This window comes from Ctenopharyngodon idella, chromosome 14 (assembly GCF_019924925.1).
Source record: "Ctenopharyngodon idella isolate HZGC_01 chromosome 14, HZGC01, whole genome shotgun sequence".
Classification (NCBI taxonomy): domain Eukaryota; kingdom Metazoa; phylum Chordata; class Actinopteri; order Cypriniformes; family Xenocyprididae; genus Ctenopharyngodon; species Ctenopharyngodon idella.
In genome coordinates this window covers 5,597,364-5,621,430 of record NC_067233.1, presented here as the reverse complement: position 1 = coordinate 5,621,430, position 24,067 = coordinate 5,597,364, and the positions used below count along the sequence as shown (strand labels likewise).

General features: G+C 36.0%; 1 protein-coding gene across 1 annotated transcript in view; it reads left to right on the top strand.

Moving 5' to 3' along the window:
- The first annotated feature begins 9,712 nt into the window (after positions 1-9,712).
- The window catches only part of tsc22d3 (TSC22 domain family, member 3), a 32,793-nt gene continuing 18,438 nt past the window's right edge, over positions 9,713-24,067 (top strand). Inside the window, exon 1 of the mRNA XM_051918481.1 lies at positions 9,713-10,397. Within this exon, the coding sequence (XP_051774441.1) occupies positions 10,084-10,397 (314 nt within the window). The 5' untranslated portion in view covers positions 9,713-10,083. The remainder of the gene's footprint in view (positions 10,398-24,067) is intronic.

The window sequence follows — 24,067 nt, the reverse complement described above, 5'->3', positions numbered from 1 at the left end:
ATATGGATTAGTTTTACAATCTCTTTATGAAGCATCAAAGTGGGAGTTGTATAGCTGTCTATGGAGGGACAGAAATCTCAGATTTCATCAAAAAGATCTTTATTTGTGTTCGGAAGATGAACGAAAGTCTTACGGGTTTGGAATGAGATGAGTAAATGATGACGGAATTTTCATTTTTGGGTGAACAAACCCTTTAAGTAAACTGGTTAAGAACTATTGGTAGTGTTTATAGCAACGAGGTGCAGTTATGAGCAGTAGGAAACTGAAATGAGCATTTACTCTCTTTTCATTCATTCATTCACTTTATTTGGCATACAAAACCCAGATGAAATACACCCTGTAACTGATTGCATCTCATATGAGGTGGGTTTACAGCAGGACCTACATTTTTATCTAAAATGCAATGTCATCCACCTGTGGCTGAACTCAACTGAAAAATAGGAGATCAGCAAACCCTGAACCAGAATCGAGATACTAAAGTAGAGCTATCCATCACACACTGGCCTACCAGCATGGGGTAATTTATCTAAGTAGATTGTGTTATGCTTAGTGACACAGATTGTAACACTGATTAGAGGAGCCATTACCAGAGTTCAACTCCTGTTGTCTTTCCACAAGGCACATCTGTCATAATAATGGAACAAAGCAAATATGTTTTACTTTATTCTCAGAAATCAAAAGATTCAAAGCTGCTATTAAGCATACAACTACAATAACCTGAGTTAAAATATATTCTTATATGGACTATGTTTTCAACATAGCCTGTTTCTACTTATGGAAGTATGACGATATTTCACACACACACACACACACACACACGCACACGCACACACACACACACACGTTTGTTTTTGTGAATTGTGGGGACATTCCATAGGCGTAATGGTTTTTATACTGTACAAACCGTATTTTCTATCGCTGTACCCCTAAACCTACCCATCACAGGAAACTGTGCACATTTTACTTTCTCAAAAAAACTCATTCTGTATGATTTATAAGCCTTTTGAAAAATGGGGACATGGGGTAATGTCCTCATAAGTCACCCTCTCCTTGTAATACCTATGTCATACCCATGTCATTATACAAATTTGTGTTCTGATATGTCACAAAAACACACACACACACACACACACACACACACACACACACACACACACACACACACACACACACACACACACACACACACACACACACCCTGCCCATTACAGAAAACTTTTCTGCATTTTTACATTTCAAAAAACATCACTTGGTATAATTTATAAACTGTTTTCCGCATTTCAGATATTGGCATCTTTGTGGGGACATTTTGTCCTCATAACATTGTCCTCATTACCAGGACCACACACACACACACACACACACACACACACACACACAATTTAATCTTTTTTACACTTTCCTTTCATTTACATGTTTTACTTCATATATTCATATATTATAATATAATTATATGACGTGTATTAATATATGTTATATGTATTATATAATTATAATGATTTATTATTTGCCCAGGAAATGCTGTGCTAAGCATTTGGCTCTGTTGTATGCACTCTGAACTATGAACAAGGAGATCTGAAAATCAAACGCTGTTATAGGGACTTTGACTGCTTGTGATGAGTACATTTTGTACCAGGGATCCTTGCCATCTCTGTCCTGACTCTTTCTGTCCATTTCCCAAAATTATACACACACAAAGCTGTTATATCATATAAATGGGTCATTTAACCTTAAATGTAAGTAAACTTTCACCCAAAAGGTGGCAGCAAAACTTTACAGCAGAGCTTCCAGATTAAAGTCTAACTAAGCAGCAAAAGTGTTTTAAGGATTATCAGTGCATTCATTATTAAAGTCTTATAACACGAGTGGTGCTATATTGTGAATATGAGTTATTGAGTGAATTATTTTTCTTAGCTTATTAGTAAAACATTCTTGTTTTAAGCATGATCCTATCTGAATTTGAATAAATTTATAGTTAAAACAAGACCAAAAAAAAAAAAAAAAAAAATCAATTGGCCAATAGGGTATCAAAAATAAACAGTTAAAGATATACTATCTAAACACAAGTCAAGCAACTGCTTTTCAGGGAAATGTATCTTGTTTTAAGGATATTTAGGTATTTTTACTAGAAAACATGACAAAATACTGATTAAGAAATGCTTTTTTGTGCCTTAGAAAATGGTTACTATATATATATATATATATATATATATATATAGTTTATTAATTTCTACCTTTCTGCTAAAGGATAGTCCCTGACAGGTGAACAGGTGTTTTGTGCATGTTAGCACAGTTGGAACGCTGTATTGACCCATCAGGATTCAAGACAGGCACTGTATGTTTTTGTACTGACTCTGCAGAAAAAGAAAAAAACAAACAAACAAACAAAAAAAAAAAACAGTTGGTCAGTAGACAAAGAGCAAAAAGATATCAGTCACTTTAGAACTTATTAACCGATCATGTGGCATTCACGAGCTGTAAAACAAATAATTTGGACATTTTAGAAGAGTGGACTACTCTAAACATAGACATCTAGATATAGAAGTGATAATGCGTAGTTGACTGCTGACCTGTATTGTGTGTTTGGATTGATGCAATTTGGATTGATCAATGCAAGATTGGTACGAAGCAAACTGTTTTTACCTAATCATGTTTACATCTCTGCAAGCTGTGACAAGACACTTGACTGGTACAGAGTTCTTTGAAATCATCTTTGGTATCCCACCATTTTATTGATTTAATTCTTATCTATGATAAGGAAAATTAATCAATAACAACAAGCAAAGGCCTGTGTTCCAAGCACAACCCAGCATGTTTGCCTGGACAGCAGTGACTTTTGTCTTAGTTTGTATGTGTTCAATCATAGAATCAATGTAAAACTTTAGTGTACACATTAGGTAACATGATGAGGTAACAGTTGAGCGTCCCTGCGGCGTATGTAACCCATCGGTGTCACATGGCCCTTTATTCACCCCAGGCCCAGTGTAACAGTACAGCAGGGAAGGATTGGGACTATACTGGGACTGGGAAAACAGCCTGGGACCTTTGCTGGCCCAACTCAACCCACAGTGAAAAATTTTCCACCCTATGTATATGTTGTATGTATAATCTTTTCCCACCATATGTATTCTGCATATTCCTGTGATGCAAAGCTGAATTTCCAGCATCATTATTCCAGTCTTTCTAATATTCTGATATTTTGCTCAATTATTATCAATTATTATCGCTGTTCGATTATTAATAATGGTTATTATTTTCAATATTGAAAATAGTTTTTGCTGCTTAATATTTTTGTGGAAACCGTGATCTATTTTTTAGGATTCTTCGATGAAAGTAGAAAAACCCAGCATTTATTTGAATAAAATTGTCTTTACTGTTACTTTTCATCTATTTAATATGTCTTTACTAAATATAAGTAATATAATAAAACTTTCTTTTCTTTAACTTATCTATTAACTAACTAACATTTATTTATTCACTTGTTTGTTTGTTTGTTTATTTATTGAAAATCTTACCCCACATTTAAAGGTGCAATATGTAAGATTTTCTGTCCGCTAGAGGTTGCTAGATGCCTATTCAAAACAAAGGCGTAGCTTGATGACGCCAAGTTTGAGCACGGAATCTTGGGACATGTGGTCTTCACCTCACAGCCGGTGGAAAATAATCGGGATAGAACTCTGGCAGAAATCATGTTCATGGATGCGATTGTTAACGTTACTGTAGTATGAAGCAGAGCAGGACCAAGTGTTGTGGGAGCTGAACGAGGCCGCTGGAGCGATTGCGCAGCACACGCCGCGAGCAGCAGAACTTTTATTATGCCACAGTCGCCGGCGCTGCTTCCGCTTTTCTGGTCATGAGTATGAGGTAACACAGCTCTATTTATCATATTAGATACATTTGTGTGTGTTGAAAATGATGTTATAACGTTACTTTGTGTGTTCGCTCGGCGTCTGCTGTGAGACACTTGTTGCACACTGCAGTAAGCTAGATTGATTTTAGAATATCATATTAAATGCTGGATGGCTTGTGTTGATAAATGGCATGAAATTAATTTTAAAACGTATTGAATGATGGAGAAAATGCTGTATTACTGTTACTTAAAATAAAGCTGCATCTGATTATGCTGTGTTAGCTACTTCACAAAATAGTGTTTTTCTCTGAGGCATGGTAAAGCATGGTACTCGCAAAAAATCAAGAAGATTAGATTTAAACAATAAGACTAAACGTGTTGAGCTATATAACAATAATTCGTGTTCTATCTATAAATATATCAAAACAGTTGTTGCCTTGTCTATTAAAACATGTATAATAAAGTGTCTTTGGTGTTTCCTGTTACGGAATACAGACTCACAGAGAAGTTAAATGAATATGAGTTTATTAACAATGGTTGAGATGACACAGATGATGGTGAGTATTATAATCAGCGTTGTGAAGAAGTATGTAGCGAGAATACTGACAGTCACTTTGTGTTTGTAGATGGAGAATGGCGATCGTGGAGCAGAGCAGCAGGACACACACTTTGGTGAGTGTAGCAGGGTGAGGTATCTGTAGGACGGAGACACTGGAGACACAAAGGAGTAGGAGAGACGATGGAGCACAGGAGCATACAGGTAGTGGAGTGGGTAAGTGAGTCCTTCTCATGATCGAGACCAGACAAAGTGCAGTGGTGAAGTGTGTGCCTTTATACTGCTGTGGTGATGAGTAGATGGCTAACAGGTGCGGGTGATTACTGAGTGAGAGCAGGTGAGTAACAGGAGGGATAATGGGAAATGGAATCCGGGGAAGGTGACATAGATGGTGACCGTGACATTTCCATGGTTTCTACAAAATACAACCGGAAACCGAGGGTAACGCAGGTTTGACGCAATTGACAGGCGACTCCTCACTCGTCCTGGAGCCTTGGTTAAAATTGCAATTTTCTCACGATTTACAAATAGTTGGAAACATTTGGGATATTGTAAGTACTCAAGTGAACAAAATATATAACACTGGCCTAGGGGTTTTTGGATATTGTACTGCAAAATTCTTACACATTGCACCTTTTAGCTATAATAGATAATAGATGAGTAGTACTGCTATATTGTGCATATAAATATTCACAATTTGATTTAGTTTTCTTACCTTATTGATAAAAAGTTCGGTAACACTTTATAATAACTCACACTGTTAAGCATTAGTAAATAGTCAATTCATCATTTATAAAACATTAATAGACATTAGTAAGCCGTTTATAAATACAAATAAATGCTTTGTTCTTGATTTATAAGCATATCTATAATGAGTTTAATAATTGTATTTTCATACCTTAATTAATGATCAATTGATCTTTTCTAAATTATGTATTACATTATTCACAAACCAGTTATTTAGGAGTTGTCAGTGGTTCATAAGATCATTTAGGAAGTGTAAGTAAATGATTAATAAAATATTTAAATGTACATTTATGCATCTTATTATTTAGACATATAGTAATAGTTACTTAGTGTGTTAATAAATGCTTTATTAACACATATTCCTAGTGTCAAAACTACCTCAGTACTAACTTTAAAACATTAGAGGACAGCAGTGCAGAAGATCACTGAACCTTTAAATCTCATTTATAAAAGCTTTACAAAGCATAAATAGTCCTCACTTTAGATGAGCTCACAAAAATAGATAATTGACCACTTCTAAATGTTTTATAACTACCTGAATTAATCATGAATTGCAATAGGAATATGTGTTAATAAAGCATTTATTAACACACTAAGTAACTATTACTACATGTCTAAATAATAAGATGTATAAATTAATGTTTAAATAATTTATTATGAACCACTAAATAATTGGTTTGTAATTAATGTAATACTTTATTAATAATCAATTTATCATTTCTAAATTAAGTATGAAAATAATGAAAATTATTAAACACATTATAGATATGCTTATAAATCAAGAATAAAGCATTTATAGGTGTATTTATAAACTGCTTACTAATGTCTATTAATGCTTTATAAGTGATGAATTGACTATTTACTAATGCTTAACTAATGCTTCATAGCGTGCAGTTATTATAAAGTGTTACCAAAAGTTCTTGTTTTAATCATGAACCTACCTGAATTTAAATAGATTTATAGTTAAAACCGAACCAAAAAAAAAAAAAATCTATTTACCAATCGGGTATCAGAAATAAACATAGTTCAAGATATACTATATAAACACAAGTCAAGCAACTGCTTTTCAGGGAAATGTGTCTTGTTTTAAGGATATTTAGGTATTTTTTTTTACTGGAAAACATGACAAAATACTGAATAAGAAATGTTTGTGCTTTATTGCTTTAAAAAAGAAAAAAAAAAAAGAAAAAAAATTCATTGGAGTATATTTTATTAGTGATGTTCATTAAGTGCCTCTTCTAAACGATACTGTCACAAGTGTAGATGCAGGATCTAGCTGCAGCAGTAAATCTTCAATAAACAATAAATCAAGTAACCAAACACTCAGGACATTATTAGTACACAGGAACAGAACCACCAACTAACATAGATGTAGAATGAACAAATAAACAAGGGAAACTCAGGATGTAAATACACAAAGGTAAACGGGAAACTCAATGATCAACAGGCGAACTTATGCTGCCTTCACATGCTATCAGAAATTTGATAATTCCCACTTCTGAAGTCGTGATTACGAGCTCATCGCATTCAAGTTTTGAAATGGGAGGGCGTTCATGTGCACTTTTTTACCTAGGAAACTTGTATTTACGATAATTCCCAGAGCACTTGAAGGCAGCATTAATTAGACCAATAGGGAAACTGTCAGGATATACAGAACATAACCAAACCAAAATACAATGAACAACACATAATCCTGACAGATATAGTCCCTTTTTTTGTATTTACTGATACTTTTATATATATATATATATATATATATATAAAAATTTATTGTGTCTTTACTGAATAAAGGTCTTTCTTTCTTTCTAAAGAAAAATGCACTTAACCCAAACTTTTGAATTGTAGTGCATCACAGTTTCCTCATAAGTATTAAGCCGCAAAAACTGTTTTAAAATTGATAATAATAAGAAATGTTTCTTGAGCAGCAAATCAGCATATTAGAATGATTTCTGAAGGATCATGTGACACTGAAGACTGGAGTAATGATGCTGAAAATTCAGCTTTGCATCACAGGAATAAATTACATTTTAAAATAAATTAAAATAGAAAACAGTTATTTTAAATTGTAATTATAATTAAAAAAAATTTCTGTTGTATTTTTGATCAAATAAATGCAACCTAACTAAACAGGCAGCACAACTGCACAACAAAATTGCAATATGTATATATATATATATATATATATATATATATATATATATATATATGTATATGTATATGTATATATGTATATGTATATATATATATATTTCAGCAAAATTGAATTGTGTTGTTGTGCTACCTTTTAATATACAGAGCAGGTTTCTGGGGTGAAACAGAATGCTAAATGCAAGGTCAGGCTGTTTTTTTTGTTTGTTTGTTTTTTTATCTAACAGTGCATCTGTTTTTTTCAGTACAGTAAACAGTCTAGTGTTCTCTGATGACAGATTGCATTCACCAAGCCTATACAAAAAACCGTTTGTCTTTAAAGCAATCTCTCTTATGACGCATTTGATGTTTTTTTTTTTTGTTCTCAGATTGTGTTACAAAACCTAAACACTTGGACTCAGAGAGCTTATTCAGCATATAATGGAATCATTTCATATCCCACAGTCAAGTCTGTATTTTACTGCTTCCACCAGCAGAGGGCTGAATAATCAACTGTTAAGACCCCAGGCTGGCAAAGTCCTTAAATGGCCCCAACGTGTCTCAACTGCTTTACACACTCAATAAAGCAATCATAATTCACCTATTCTCCACTAAATTAAATTTCTTGAACTCCTATTAAGGAGCTTTTGGTAAGTCTTATTACACAATAAATTACATTTCAAGAGATGATCCAAAGAGCCATTTAACGTGTTATTAAAGGAGCACAATGCATTGAATTGATGAGTACTGTGCAACATCATATTATGCACAAGAATTATCAGACTTTTAAAATTTCAGTCTCTGGCATTGCACTGGGCCTAACAGTAAAAATATTTTTTATGTACATGGTCTTTGACTGAATTTCAATGGAAAGTCTATATTTCATATTTCAAATATTCTCTCAAATATCAGTGGAACATTGGAAGATGTTCTGAGAATTTACTGACCACTGAATGATTTTTAGAGCGCACTGTGTTGAGTTAAGGTTATGTCAGCATTTCTACTTTATCATGTTAAGCAATAAGATAGGAATCCTCTTACTCAAAGTTCAGATAAACAGACCATCAAAATTTCTCCCTGAAATAGAAATCTAATAGACAAAATAGATTGGATTACTGACCTTTAACCTTTAACTAATGATGCCAGAGCATTTGTTTGGTATGCTTGGGAATAATGGTGCGTTCCATTTGTCCTTGGATATGGGAAATTCCTAGGCCAGTAGAAACTTTTAACGGGAACCCCCGTCTCAGGTAGGATTTGTGACTGGGGAACACACAATAATCCTGGCTTCAGAATCCAATATGATTGCTCAGTGCATCAACCACAGTGAAACAATAGTAAAATATTGTTTATTATTACTTCTGTTTGTCTGTGTCTCAATAAACGCAGTGGTATAAACAGTGCTATTAAACCTCTATCTGTGGACATGATACTTCGGCATTACCTTTGCAGAATACCATGTGTTTGTATTCTGAAAGAGCAAGCACAACAAAGGTTTGCCTGGACGTGTAGTTTTCCGTTTACTGGAAACCTCGGGTGTGAAGTCATTCCCAGCTCCTACATCTTATAAATAAGCTTTCCATTGATGTATGGTTTGTTAGGATATGACAATATTTGTCCGAGATACAACTATTTGAAAATCCGGAATCTGAGGGTGCAAGAAAATCAAAATATTGAGAAAATCGCCTTTAAAGTTGTTCAAATGAAGTCCTTAGCAATGCATATCCACACACAAAAATACATTTTTGATATATTTATGTTAGGAAATTTACAAAATATCTTCAAGGAACATGATCTTTACTTAATATCCTAATGATTTTTGGCATAAAAGAAAAATCGATAATTTTGACCCATACAATGTATTGTTGGCTATTGCTACAAATATACCTGTGCAACTTATGACTGGTTTTGTGGTCCAGGGTCACAATTAATGTCTGTTTAAGTGACATTTTGTAGATACTGGTACTTGAGCCAAAGTTCTCTATCTTTAAAAGAAAAGGAAAAAACTGCTAATAGACTGATAGAAACATTTTAGCGATGAATCATTGGATATGGAACATTGCACGCAAGCAGTTTTTGTACCACCAGCACGCAAAGAGTATGAGTCGAGCCTGAATTTAATAGCCTCAGGAAAGCAAGACCAAACCAGCAAGGAAAAAACAGCATTTGTATTTGATTCAGTGATATAAACAGGGGAAGTACTATGTGTTTGCTCTCTCTCAGGGTTCCGCCCCTGGCAGCACTGAAATGCACATGTTAAAGAGCATGCTTTTACTCCCTTTCTTCGCTCCTCCCCGAGTGTGATGTTGAGGGGAAAGTGGGCGGGATCTTTTTGTGAACTGATCAGCCTGCTTTACCAATCAGAAAGATTGCTCCTCCCTCCCTTCCAGCCCTCTCCTCCATCCCTCCACCTCCTCTCTCGCTGTCTGCACTGTATGCACGCACAGGGGCAGGGAAAAGTGCGAGGCAGGGGACAGCGAGAAGAAAAAAACAAAACAAAAAAAAAAAAAAAAAACAGAAGCAGCTTCTGTTTTTTTTTCTTTCAAACGCATTCCCGCTGCATCATTACAAGCCAACAGGAACCCTAGCTCATAAAAACCTGCGTTGTGTGTGCATACACACACTCTGGCACACGCAGTCGAGAAGGATCAACTCACAGCTTCTCCCGTGGCACCTGGAACACTTGCGCACAGAAGGTGGACGTGAGAAGGAGGGAGGTCTACTGTAAGATCACCTGGAGCAGGTGGAGGAGAACCAGTCACAGCTATCATCTGACTCCCTCGTGGGGAACCTGACCTGCCTGATGTCAAACGAGGAGTGCCGTTCGCCCATCGGTCTGGACTGCTGCAGCTGCTGTCTGGATCTGGCCAATGGCTGCGAACCTGAGCCGGGCCAAGCTGGCCACACGAGCCTGGGCAGTCCTACGTCAGTCAACCACTTCAGACAGCTCCGAGACCAGCTTCACTTTCAGAACCTAAACAGAGATAAGCTCAACAACATCATGAGACAGGACTCGCTGGAGTCGGTGGTCCGGGACCCCTGTTACCTTCTCAACGAGGGCATCTGCAACAGCAACATCGACCAAACCATGCTGTCCATACTGTTGTTCTTCCACAGGTATGCGAATAAAGCACATGCATCACACACCTGCTCTGGCACACACACACATCTAGTTCAGGTTATAAAAACTGTAAAAGTCTTTGCCAGAGCTGTGATCGCTGGTTAATGTTTGAGTTTGACAACAACAACATTCTGTGGCTTTCACTTATGTAATTCTGGCTTCCTGCTGGCTAACTGATTATTCATCACTTTAAGGATAATGTTTATCGTTTTTTTTTAAACCAAATCAAGCTCATTTTAATTGGTTTGGGTGTACTAATTCATCACTTATTAATTGCCAACCACCAGCCAACATCAATAAATGTTACACAATCTCAATTCAAACACTGAACACTACTAGTTATTTACACTTCCTGATAAAATCATGATTAAAGGCCATGCTCGACTGTGTTATTTAAGAACAGGGTGGCTCACGGTCTCAGCAGGGTTTCAGGAATGTGTAGATTGGTATGAAGAACATGCCTTCGCGCAAACTTAAGAGGATCTTGAGTCAGTCCACCTTATAGTAGTTCTCACTTCTTAAATACTCCCCATTCATTGCGACTCATCAGGTTCATGCAATGATTTTCTGCAAATATTCTACACATGCTGCATTTTTTGTGCAGGAAGTGCGTGTGGATTCTTCCCCCCCCCCAGCCAATCCGATTTGCAAAACACCCATTCATTTACAAACTATGGGCAATTTACATACCATTCTGGCATAGTCTTTCACCCCATAGCTGAAGAATGCAGCAAAACAAATTCCTCTCCAAGTAATACGCATGTTTGTAAAATTTAATGGTCAAAGGAGTTTCCAAAACAACCTTGGATGCATCGAACTCTCATAAACCTTTACCATTTGCTTTAATCTAATGTCTGACAGCGTGTATACATAATATTGAATTTTGGAACATGCCGACGTGATGTACTACAGCATATTAAAGTGTCAAAAATGGATTGCGTGCCATCCAGAGCAGGTATTTGGCAAAAGTGTCTAATCAGGATCAAGCTCACAGCATATTTTTCCATAAAACCATGCTCTCCAAACTGAAAATAAACATAAATGGACATCAGGAGAGTTTGTTAAAATCCGATAGTGTTTGAAATGTTAAGTCTGCGGGTGAATTAGAGATGAGGCTTAGTGGAAAATATGCTGAAGCCAGGTAAAGGGGCTACTACAAAATGATTGAGCTGGATTTAATTGACATTTGCAGCCAGATGATGAGAATGTATTCCATATGTTGTTATTATAGCGCACATCACTTTGGAAATATTTCATGTCAGTGTAGCAGAGATATGGAATAAATGTTTACAGCTTGCCTGTCTTATTTGACAGTAACAGCTTTCTCTGATAGTAAGACACTTCACAACTGCTCAAATTGCCATCTGTTTTGAGAGTAGTAGTAGTAGTTAAACTGGCTAATAACCATCAAGATATCAACAAGTCAGCAAATAATTTTTACTCATGGATGTAAATTTAAAGGGTTAGTTCACCGAAAAATGAAAATTCAGTCATTAATTACTCACCCTCATGTCGTTCCACACCCGTAAGACCCTTGTTCATCTTCAGACACAAATAAGATATTTTTGATAAAATCCGATGGCTCAGTGAGGCCTGCATAGCCAGCAAAATCATTTCCTTTTTCAATGCCAGAAAGGTACTAAAAACATATTTAAATGTTGAGCTTTACGAATCTTTTATTTCGAATCAGTGGTTAAGAGCGCCAAAATCACATGATTTCAGTAAACAAGGCTTTGTTATGTCACAAGTGTTTCGAAATTTCAATGGTTCACGTGACTTTGGCAGTTTGATACGTGCTCCGAACGACTGATTCGAAACAAAAGATTCGTAAAGCTTCGAAGCTTCATGAAGCAGTGTTTTGAAATCGCCCATCACTAGATATTGTTGAATAAAGTCGCTTTTTTTTTGGCGCACAAAATGTATTCTCGTCGCTTCATAACATTAAGGTTGAACCACTGTAGTCACATGAACTGTTTTAAATATGTCTTTAGTAGCTTTCTGGGCATTGAAAAAGGAAATGATCTTGCTGGCAAAGCAGACCTCGCTAAGCCATCGGATTTTATCAAAAATATCTTTTGATATCTTTGAAAAGATTATAATCTGAATGACTAATGAAAAGAGCATGGCAAGCTATTGCATTTAAGAGAACAAATACACATGAAAAGTAAGGCTGTCAATTGACTAGAGTTTTTAAATTAATTTAACTGATGATTAATTAATCTCATTTATAATAATAATAAAAATTGCATTATTTTTTTAAATAAATAATCCAAATGAATGAGCCCTAATCAGTATTTATAACAAAACCAAACCAAACATTTAAATGTCCTTGGAGAGCTCTAAATGTGATGCAATAAATATCAATATAATATGCAATATGAATGAATGCATTCTTCAGTGGAATCTTATTTATAGCTGTTATTCTCAAAATGCAATAAACTTGTTGCTCAGAATCTAATCTGTTTTACGACAGGTCAATATACTTCTTAACCTTACTGGGACGCCTCTGAAACAAGAGTCTTGTGTGCCAGTTAATGTTTAATCTTCTTTATCGGGGTGTCCTCAGTTTTATACGTGGCAGTGAAAGGTTACAGTCTACATAATTAGCTTTTCTTTATGAGCCTGGTGTCGGGATGTAAACAGGAGCAGACTGCATGGGACCTCTGGCCCAATGACACTTCACAGTTTCAGTTACTAAACACACAGAGTTCAGCAGTCCTCTGTTTTAATATGATCAAATAGCCATTGTTAGTCTGTACACAGACCCATTCTTGTATTCCATGACAGGAAAGGCAATTCTTTTTCGTGTTGGACCGCTTTCTGCCATTGGATACTTTCCTTGTGATCCCAGCCATTTTCCAAAATATTCCTGTATAATATTTCATATTTCACACTTCTTTGCGACTAAATACTGACTTATTTGTGTTTCAGTCGAAGGTCCTTGATGTCTTGAGAAAGGGACATTGTGTTATTGATATGAACAATGATAAGAAGGTGTGTCTGTTTAATTGTATGTAGGACACAAAGTTACAGAGGTCTTGCCAACAATAAGTTCTGTCCACTAAACCCTTAGACATATTTCTAAAATGCCAGTCTATTTACTTAATATGCAAAAATGTAATCCACATCTCCAGGCATGCAGAGACATGGATCCAGACATGCCTAGCTGAAAAGCTCATGATCTGCACTATAGTGTCTAGGAGCCAATGTTTTTGAGAATTATCCAGAGGGATTTAAATAAAAGGTGTGTTTCTGGTGCCTGGTGAATGGGTGCGATTGCACAACACAGTGTTTTCCCTTAAAAAAAAAGTTAGTATAAATAATATTAATATTAATAATACTTTTAACAAATGCATTTATGTATTTTAAATTAAATGTATTAATTTCAATTCATATTTTTGTTTAATATTTAATCTAATAATTTTAATTGATTTTAATTTTAATTAAATAATTAATTACATGCTATGGCAATTAATTAATAAAACCACTCAGAAAAAACAAACAAACATTTTATTGCATTTTTATATATATAAAAAAAAACAGCCCTAATTCAATATTTAAATATTCAAAAATAAATATTCAATATTTACAACACCAACACATTAATATTTAAATATCCTTGGTGAGCTCTAAATATAGTGCAATAAATATTAATACGGACTCTTATTTATGACGCTTTTGATTATTAAAATGTGATAAAGGTGTTGCTCAGAATCTGATATTCCTATCTGAGCTTTATGAAAAGACAATATACCTCAGGCGACTGAGAACTGACATATGATGATGTCCACTGTGACTACAAGTCAAAATATAAAAAAATGTGAAAATTAGTTAAGACTGCATCCAAAAATGTCCATTTTATGCTCATATTGACGTGAGAAATATGTGTTTGTGTCACTATAACGTCAGGATGAAGAAGAGCCAGTGGAACGTAAACAAAAACATACATGTTTAAAGAGAATTGGGAATAAAGCCCTTCACCTGTGCAAAAAAAGAAAAAAAAAGTGACTCATAAACATGCATAACTCTTGGGAGCATCCATCCACTTAAATCACACCCTAAATCCATGTTCAAATGCAGAGTATGCAAAAGCTTGCTAAATGCCGACTACGCCTTCCAAAACATGATGAAAAGACAACCCTGTGCCACCCTTCATGGTCAATGCTCATGTGAGATAACATCTGAACCCTCAGCCTTGCCCAGACCGACCCCAATATCTCTGACAAAACAGTTTGTTTTAACAAACAAGTCAGAACTGCTTGTTCTCAGGCCTCCATCCCAAGTGAGAATTTTTGTCTGCTTCTTTAAAATTCTACAGTAAAAGTTCAACCCTATACTGCAAAAAGTTAAAAGTTAAAACCTTAAAGATCTAGAGGGTATATATGTAAGTGATAATCCACGGCTAGCTGTGCATTAAACGATTTTAATGCACTCAACACGTCATGCATTAAAATAATTTAATGCACAGCTAGCCGTGGATTATCCCGCTTATACCATGACAATTTGCTAGCATTGACAACATAACAGCTGTTTGTAGCGCAATATTTGACTATAAGTAAGGTTATTTTCGTAAGTTATGGCTTATCAGATCCAGCATTCTGCCCGCTTTTAATCAGACAGAGATAAAGTACGTAAGATTACATTCATGCATTTAATGCATGAATTATAACATTTATTTGATATAATTAGAGAGAGAGATGCGTGTGTGAATTACCTGCGTCTGTTCAGAATCTCTTTCTACTAACAATCAAGTTGTGAGTTTAATTACTTCAAAACCAGCAATGTTACCATCTCGTTGCTGAGAAATATAATGTAGCGATTCAGTAGCAAAGGTATTTTATTAATAAAAGTCGCAGGGCAGCGCTGAAAAGTTTCTGTGCTCCTGAATGTTTCTGTGAGTTGCGCAGTGTGCTCTATAATCACGTCACCACTACAATTGTAACAAACCGGACATATGCTTGTGTGTGCTGTAACGAAAACAGCACATTAATATAGAATAATGATTAAACTGACTTGGACCTACCTGTGCATTAAACGATTTTATTGCACACCTTCCAGCCAATCAGAATCGAGTATTCAGACTATATATATATATAAATATATATTTAGTCACGCACAGCACATTTTGGATTGCTTGACAAAACTGCCAAACAGTGCATGTACATATGGTTCAGAATCAGATGTACATGTGCGCACTCGCACATACAAAGTCACGCGTATGTCTGCACACTTCGTCTCCAGCCAGCATGAAACGGAGCCACTACTAATAAAAGGCATCCAGCACATCACATGAGGAAAGAGAGCTAATGTTCGCCACATGAGAGCTCGAGCTTTTTGTTCTTTCTCAAGATGTTGAGGACTTGTTGAAGCAGAGACTTGATAAATCCCTATCAATATACGTAAGTAGTACTGATATGCCAAAAAATACTCCTTAATAACAATGAACCTCTGTGCACTGCCAAGTCTACAGCAGAGGACAAAAACCTATCAAAAGATGAAACTATTTTGCGAGAGATCCTTCTAAAGCCTGCAGGATATTTTCCGGAAGGGAACACACAGCAGACTGTTACATAAAACGTCCTGGGGTCATGAGGGTTTCTGTGGTTTTGGCTGAGTGGTCTTTCTTTTAAAGTTGTTTTGAGAACGTCAGGCTGATTTTGCACTATAAGCGTGAAGAAATCAAGGCTTTGAGAAACCCCAGGCTTGGAACCTCTGGGCATTATTTCCAACCATCCCTGGCTCTCTGGCCTCACAAGCCTGTTTATTTCACATGGTCATCGTTATAAAGAAGATCAGCTTATACATATATTACACGGCATTCTGAAGACATGCTGACCACTCCCAGCTGTGTCAACAGAAGCAGGAACACTTTCATAAGACTTCTGTTTAAAAAGAACAGCAATCATTTAAGTGCTGATTTGATCAGATATCCAAACCATGAAAAGCGAACAATCAGAAACAATGTGGAAAATTATCCATGGACTGCAAAGATGTGATATAACCATTAGTTAGTATTTATAGACAGAACAGCACTGGTATGTGCATTCTAGACAAGTTGGCTGAATTCGAAATACCATAGCCTACTCTTTCTGCCATAACTTTTTGCACATTTTGCATGGTTTGTGGTATGCTTTTCTGAATTATATGGTAGAAATAAAAAGAGTAGTATGCTAGTATACTATGGCGGATTCAGCCACTTTATGAAACACAGATTCGCATGAATAAAATTGGTAATGGGACTTAATTTTTTTGTGTGTAATGCAACCATACCAACTTAAAAATTGGTAAGGTAACTTAATTATGTGTGGACTGGGGAGTGGGAACCTGTGATTAGACCACCTGATTTTAGGGGTGACGATAGGCCTACATTTGTGATGACATGAGATGAACGGAAATGTACTGGGATTCGATAGAATCAAGTCAGACCAAGGGGATCAGATTCAGAACACAGCAAACATGATGAAGATTCAGTCAATCTTTTAGCAAGATACGTCAATACGACTGTAGGTGACGACAAGTGATTGTCTTGAGTGAATCACTGACCCATTCGATAAACAGATTCATTTTCTGAATTCCTGCCATTGAAAGATTAGGTAATAGTAAGTATATTTGTATGCTAGTATGCTGTTCTGAATTAATTCAATTGATATTTTGAAACAAGGAATGATTCTTCGAAATGAAAGTGATTCGTTTAAAAACACTGGTTCATTTAGGAACACCACTACTGTGTGTCTGAGACTTGGCGACTTGTTTGGAACCTACAGATACCCAAAAGGGACATGGTGGTGGAAAAAAACATGAGATGGGAGGAAAAATAATTGCGTTCTCTCTCAAATGTTTTGCGTTCCCCCAAAAAACTTTGTTTTCGTTCCAAAATGTTTGCGTTCCCCCGAAAAAACTTTGCATTCCCTCGCAAACTTTTTGAGTTCTTTGCAAGTGAATGCAAAGTTTCTCGGGGGAAAGCAAAAATTTTGCGAGAGAACGCGAAAGCATTGAAATATTTTTCCTCCTATCTCATACTTTTTTGTGGTTTTAAATTTAGACCCACATGCTAAAAAGAAGAGTGAATGGTGAAAAGTAGTCAATTTTCCCTGTCATAAATATAAAACCTAGTGAACTGACAATATCTAAGCTAATTATTTGAACGAGAAGCAGTCTTTTGATGTAACACATGCGATGCATTCAGTCGTGCAGCTGGTCTGAAAATTAAACCTCCATTGAGCTTGTGTTGTGAGTCATTTGCATTGATGATTCTGATTATGAGTTCACACGCAGTTCTGGATGTATCTAGCCCTATCCTCAACACAAGCTGTTTGTAATAAATGGCTTGCAGACAGTAGATGGGGTGCTATAATAAAAAGCAACAGGTGAATCAAGTTTCATAGTGGCTTAACAGGTCAATTGTCTTCATGGCAGAGTCTTGTTCAAGTAATTTACTTGTCATAGTCAGACAAACACGCACAGAGGTGTATAATATCCATTTAATTGGCTGACTGAATAGCAGCATTGTTGTGACTGGGCCGGTGGAGAGTTGACAGTGAGCCAGAGGCTGAGGGCCAGCCCAGGCTTTGTTGTCTGGTATAAGGTGCTCCTGTTCCCAGAAGGAGGGTTCAGGGTACTGACAGGCACTGTCTACAAGCCCACCCAGCACTGGCATTCACTCATCCAGTGCGGCCATGCTATAGCCAAAACACAAACATACTTATTGAGGGCACTGGAGTGTCTCAGAGTCCATGACCTGGGACAACGGACTAAATGTTTAGACAGGCTAATAAAGAGACATTGTGCTATTATATAATCTAACAGGGACCGCATAATGTCACTGACAATCATGTGATAGTGGTGGCATTTGTAAATGAAATGTTAAATGAAGGTTTACAAGTTCCAAAAAGGATGGGAAAGTACTTAAAAGTGTAATAAAAGTGGTCCATTTTTGTTATTCAGTGATAATCTTCATCTCCAGTGAGTTAACTGGAAATGATTCATCAATCTGAACACTTTATTGCTCTCATAAACATACCAAGGAAAGGTAATGTTTTCTTTAATTTGGCTCTGTTCTTCACGCCAAACTATCTTCCGAGGAATAACAAAAAAAGTTCTGGGTCAGTATTTTTTTTATAGGCCTACTGTACTTTCCATTTTCCAAAGAATTTTACAAAATGATCACGGTTTCCATAAAAATATTAAGCAGCAACTGTTTTTCAATAATAATAATAATAATAATAATAAGAAGAAATGTTTCTTGTACAGCAAATCAGCATATTAGAGTGATTTCTGAAGGATCATGTGATGCTGAAGAATAGAGTAATGATGTTGAAAATTCAGCTTTGTCATCACAGAAATAAATTACATTTTAAAATATATTCAAATAGATTTTTTTAAATTGCAATAATATTTCACAATATTACATTTTTTTTTTCATCAAATAAATGAGCATAAAAGACTACATCAAAATCATTAAAAAAATATCGCACTGACCCCCAAATTTATTTGAACACTAGCGTATAGAGCACAAGTCAAATGCATGAACCCCTTTATGATTTTTTTGGGAGAACTCATCTTTTGTGTATCAGGTTTAGGATGACACAAGGGTGAGTAAATGATGACATAATTGTCATGTTGAACTGTCCCTTTAAAGTCAGTGTACAAGGTGTCTGCTGGGAGGTAACCTCATGTTGTTGATTGTTTCAGGCCTTCAACAAAATTGTATTATCGAAGTGGTCAGATCAGTTGCTTGTGAAATGAATTTCCCCTGGTGGCTTGTGAAATAGCCTTATGGGTTCATGGTTTGTTGACTTGTTAAAACACTCTTCTGGATGGCTTCAGTTGTGTTTACCTCAGGGTAAAACAGAAGTCTGTTCATGTTGAGACATAATAGCACTTTGATCACAGATACTGTATGCGGGACCGTATCCTTAATTTCCCCCAAGGCCAGTTTAATTGAACATACACAGCACCTTCACTGCAGTCAAAAGTGAAAAGACAGTTTCGTTTCATGCAATATTATTCTATTGTGCCACATTCAGTATCGAATGTGAAAAAATTACATTTATTGGCTAAAAATCAATGATTGCACAAACTCTGTGGCCAGAGTCGATTTCATCCATGACCTCAAAAGGCTTTGCTGCATGGTAAATGTCTTCAAGTGAAATAACTTTCACCACTTCCAACACATTCAATCCTTGCATAACGTCCTGGAAAAAACAAACAAGCCTCAATCCTTTTGCCTTTATTTAGAAGATGCAATTAGTATTAGTTCTCTTTTACAAATAAATAAATAGCACTTTTAAAAAGTATGTTTAAAGTCATGCACATGCATTAACATCGCACAAACATATCCTCTTATGGTGGCGGCCATTTTAGATCACATGACCATTATTATATTATATTATATTATATTATATTATATTATATTAATTATAAATTTATTCCGGTTTGGAACAACTTGAGAACAATTTTCATTTTTTGGGTGAACTATCCCTTTAAGATATTTATTGATGTGATTTTTTTTTTTTGCTTTGTTTGTTTATGAGAATGCAATGGTGTGGAAAGCATCAGCATGAGTTGTTTATATGATGATAAAGAGGTGAGCCCTGCAAAAAAGTGCTTGCCCTTTATTGTCTTATCTGCTCACACCCTGGCAATGACGTCCATTGAGATAATGACAGAATCTGTCAACAGTAGTCTGCCCTCTGCAACATTTGCCCTTGTTATATCAGCGTCTGGGAGCCCACATGGGCTGAGCAGAATCTGTGCATAACTTAGGCCTTTCTCACATTGCACGCAAAGCAGCATGCAATTATTTTAGCACCCATATTAAGAGATTAGAGTATTCACACTGCCCGTCCTAGAAGAACAGTGCTGCATATCAGGAACGTAGGATAAGGTTCAAGTACAGTTTCGGTGCTGAGTCTATTTTTCCAGACATACTGAGCTGAACTCAGCAGAAAACATGTTGAAATGCACTATAAACCTATTCATCAACATTATCTTTTGAAATATGGGTTTTTATGAAGGAACGTAAAATAATAGGGTGAATTACATCAATCACCCTTTGTTAGGTCAAAAAACGTATGTTTGGCTTGAAGTTTCTGTATAGAGCTGCAGTTCAGTTACACAGCTTTAAGTATGAATGCACAACATGATCATGCCGTTGTAGTTATGCTTTTGCTTTGCTTTCACACTGCTTGAGTATGTATTGTTAAGAGGCTTTAGCCATTGGTATTATACCTTGAATGAATGAATGAATGAGACATTCATATAGTGCTTTACTACTAGTGTACACCTAAAGCGCTTTACAATCATATCAGGGGGTCTCTTCTCAAACACCACCAGTGTGCGGCATCCACTTGGATCATGCGATGACAGCCACAGAACAACGGCGCCAGTGCACTCATCACACACCAGCTGTACGTGGAGAGGAGAGAGAGTGTGATAGAGCCAATTCAAAGGTTGGGGATTATTAGAAGGCCATAACTGATAATGGTAAATGGAGGGAATTTTGCCAGGACACCGGGGTTACACCCCTACATTTTTAATGAACACAGAGAGTCAGGACCTCGGTTTAACATCTCATCTGAAGGACACCTTGTCAGATGTGATGCGATAAAGCATTGATATATTTTGTCAGTTGACAAAAAAAAAGTTAAAGGGTTAGTTCACCCAAAAGTGAAAATTCTGTCATTAATTACTCACCGTCATGTCGTTCCACACCCGTAAGACTTCGGAACACAAATTAAGATCTTTTTGATGAAATCTGAGAGCTTTCTGTCTTTTGGCAATTTAATACGCGCTCTGAACCACTGATTCGAAACAAAAGATTTGTAAAGCTTCGAAGCTTAATTAAGCAGTGGTTCAAAAGCGCTTATCACTAGATATTGTTGAATAAAGTTGTTATTTTGTTTTTTTGGCGCACAAAAAGTATTCTCGTCGCTTCATAACATTAAGGCTGAACCACTGTAATCACATGAACTGTTTTAAATATGTCTTTAGTAGCTTTCTGGGCATCTGAAAGTGTTAATTATCTTGCTGGCAATGGAGGCCTCACTGAGCCATCAGATTTTATCAAAAATATCTTAATTTGTGTTCTGAAGATGAATGAAGGTCTTACAGGTGAGAAACGATATGAGGGTGAGTAATTAGGGTGACAGAATTTAAATTTTTGAGTGAACTAACCATTTAATTTTTTGGTAACACTTTATTTTAGGGTCTTTTAACTAGTTGCTTATTAGCATGCATATTACTAGAATATTGGCTGTTTATTAGTAATTATTAAGCACATATTAATGCCTTATTCTGCATGACCTTATTCTACATTCTTAATCCTACCCAATACCTAAACTTAACAACTACCTTACTAACTATTAATAAGCAGTAAATTAGGAGTTTATTGAGTGAAAAGTCGTAATTAATAGTGAATACATGTTCCCTATTCTAAAGTGTTACCAATTTTTTAGTCATGGATGTACAAAGATTATAAAACGTTAGTAAAGTGCAACTTTAAAGATTTATACTTTATCTGGCACTTAGTTTTGTTGGTGCAATCTAATCATTTTAAATAATATTTTTTTTGTCATAAACAAATTTATGTAGCACATTTTAGGTTACAGTACCTGAGAAAAAGTTTTTAAAGTATAAGGTACATCACAGCTATTTTCTCTTGATGTTGTATGGTCAAGAACACTATACTGTTCTGCTGTGGATAGAACAGACCTCTATGGAAAGTGTTTTTCCACTGTGCTATTCTGAAAGTTTAACCACGACAAGCCATGGGTCATCATGGGTTTGTCTTGAATGGTCTGGGACATTGTGTCCTCCACAACACCTATAGAGTGAATGAATCAGCTTGCTATTAGAGCTCATCCCTGTTCGGCTACAGCCAGGTGTAAAGCTTCTCCACAGGGTTGCTGTGTAGCATCCAAGCAGGATATCATAGCTCTACCCATGGACTTTGCCCAGTATTTACCGGTCACATGTTACAAATTGTCTCTGCACTGGTGTGTTGGGCATGTGTACAGCAGGTTGCAGAAAAATCTGTGTGCGTGTGGCTACGCAGTGAACAATTTTCAGTCTAAAACAGCCCTTTTCACAGTAAACAACTCTCTGTTTTGGTTTTTTGACTTGGGCGGCTAATTAAAGGAACTTGGTTTCTCAAAACACTAGTCTCATGCAACAGAACTAAAACTGTATTTTAAGCAATAAAAGCTGAGATTGTTTTATGGTGTAAAGTTTGGCTGTCTACTTTGGTTAAGAATAAGATATCGTAGTATAATGCTGGGAACTTTGATTCATCTAACAGCATACAAAGCTTGTCTAATGTGTATTATGTACAGTGTTCATATATGAAAAGAACTGAGTTTATCTTTATGTAATCATTCAAGATTGTGGATATGGTATGGATACCACCCACATTAACTTCAACCTTATAACATACATGGAGCGGTTTTGTTGCAACTGAAAAGTATTTCTTCCCGTAAGCAAGTAATTCATTATAAATGTCAGGCTTGATGAAGGAAAGGAAACATCTTCCCATAAACGCAGGACTCTCATGTGAAGAGATGCTGACTAACTTAGACACTGCTAAATCTAAACAGATATTACGTCAAAGCTTTATTTACGTAAGTTTACAGTTTGTTGCGTCATTTCTCGAGGACAAAGATGAGCAGAATAGAGTCAACAACACTGATTCATCGGGCTTGCGCAGTGGAATCGACTTGTTTGTATGAATAACCGAAGGTAGTTCTTAAGAAACCTTCCTCTCCATTTATCGGAAACGTCTGAGGCATCCTGGAAACCCTTTGTAAAACTCTTTTGCCAAGTATCTTAACATAACATGTCCATGCCAGTAGATCGCTCTGTTTTTAATTCTTAGTGACTCCAACAGTCACTGTGATAAATGATCACCAAGTTCAGTCTTGGGTTTCTTGTAAACCGGATGAGGTTGCACAATCCAGTAAAAGCAAAAATAGGTGATTTTAATCATTTTTTTTATCTTTTTTTTTTTTTTTGGTCCAGTCTGACTTGTAGAAAGGTTGCTTAAAGGGTTAGTTCACCCAAAAATTAAAAATTATTCCATAATTTACTCACTCTCAAGGTATATATGACTTACTTCTTTCGGTCAAACACAATTGGAGTTATAATAAAAAAGCTCAAACGTGCTGCGTAACACATGAGAATGAACCTCATTGGTTCTTGCATGTCAAGTGAACACGCTTGAGCTTCCGTTTACCATAAATGATGTGTGAGTTGATGAATGTTTATATGTGAATAAAAACGATAGTCTTAGGTGTTGAACGACATGAGGGTGAGTAATTAATGACAGAATTTTCATTTTTGGGTGAACTAACCCTTTAAAGGGAAAGTTCACCCAAAAACGAAAGTTATGCATGTAAAGGTATGGTTCATATAAGTCATGAACTATTTCCCAAGTCTTCACAAAAGCAGCCTTAATGGCTTGATTGATCACTTTTATTGTACTTTTATGGTGCTTTTGTCATCTGTTTACTTTTAGCAGTGTCTAACAGTTAGTCAGCTTGAATCTTTATAGCCCAATTTCTCATTTACTTTCATTAAATACAGGATTCTTTTAAGAAAATCATCTTTTATGCACCACAAGGTTAGGGTTAACTTTCCCTCAAAGTCAGAGAAGTTAAAAAATGGCACCGAA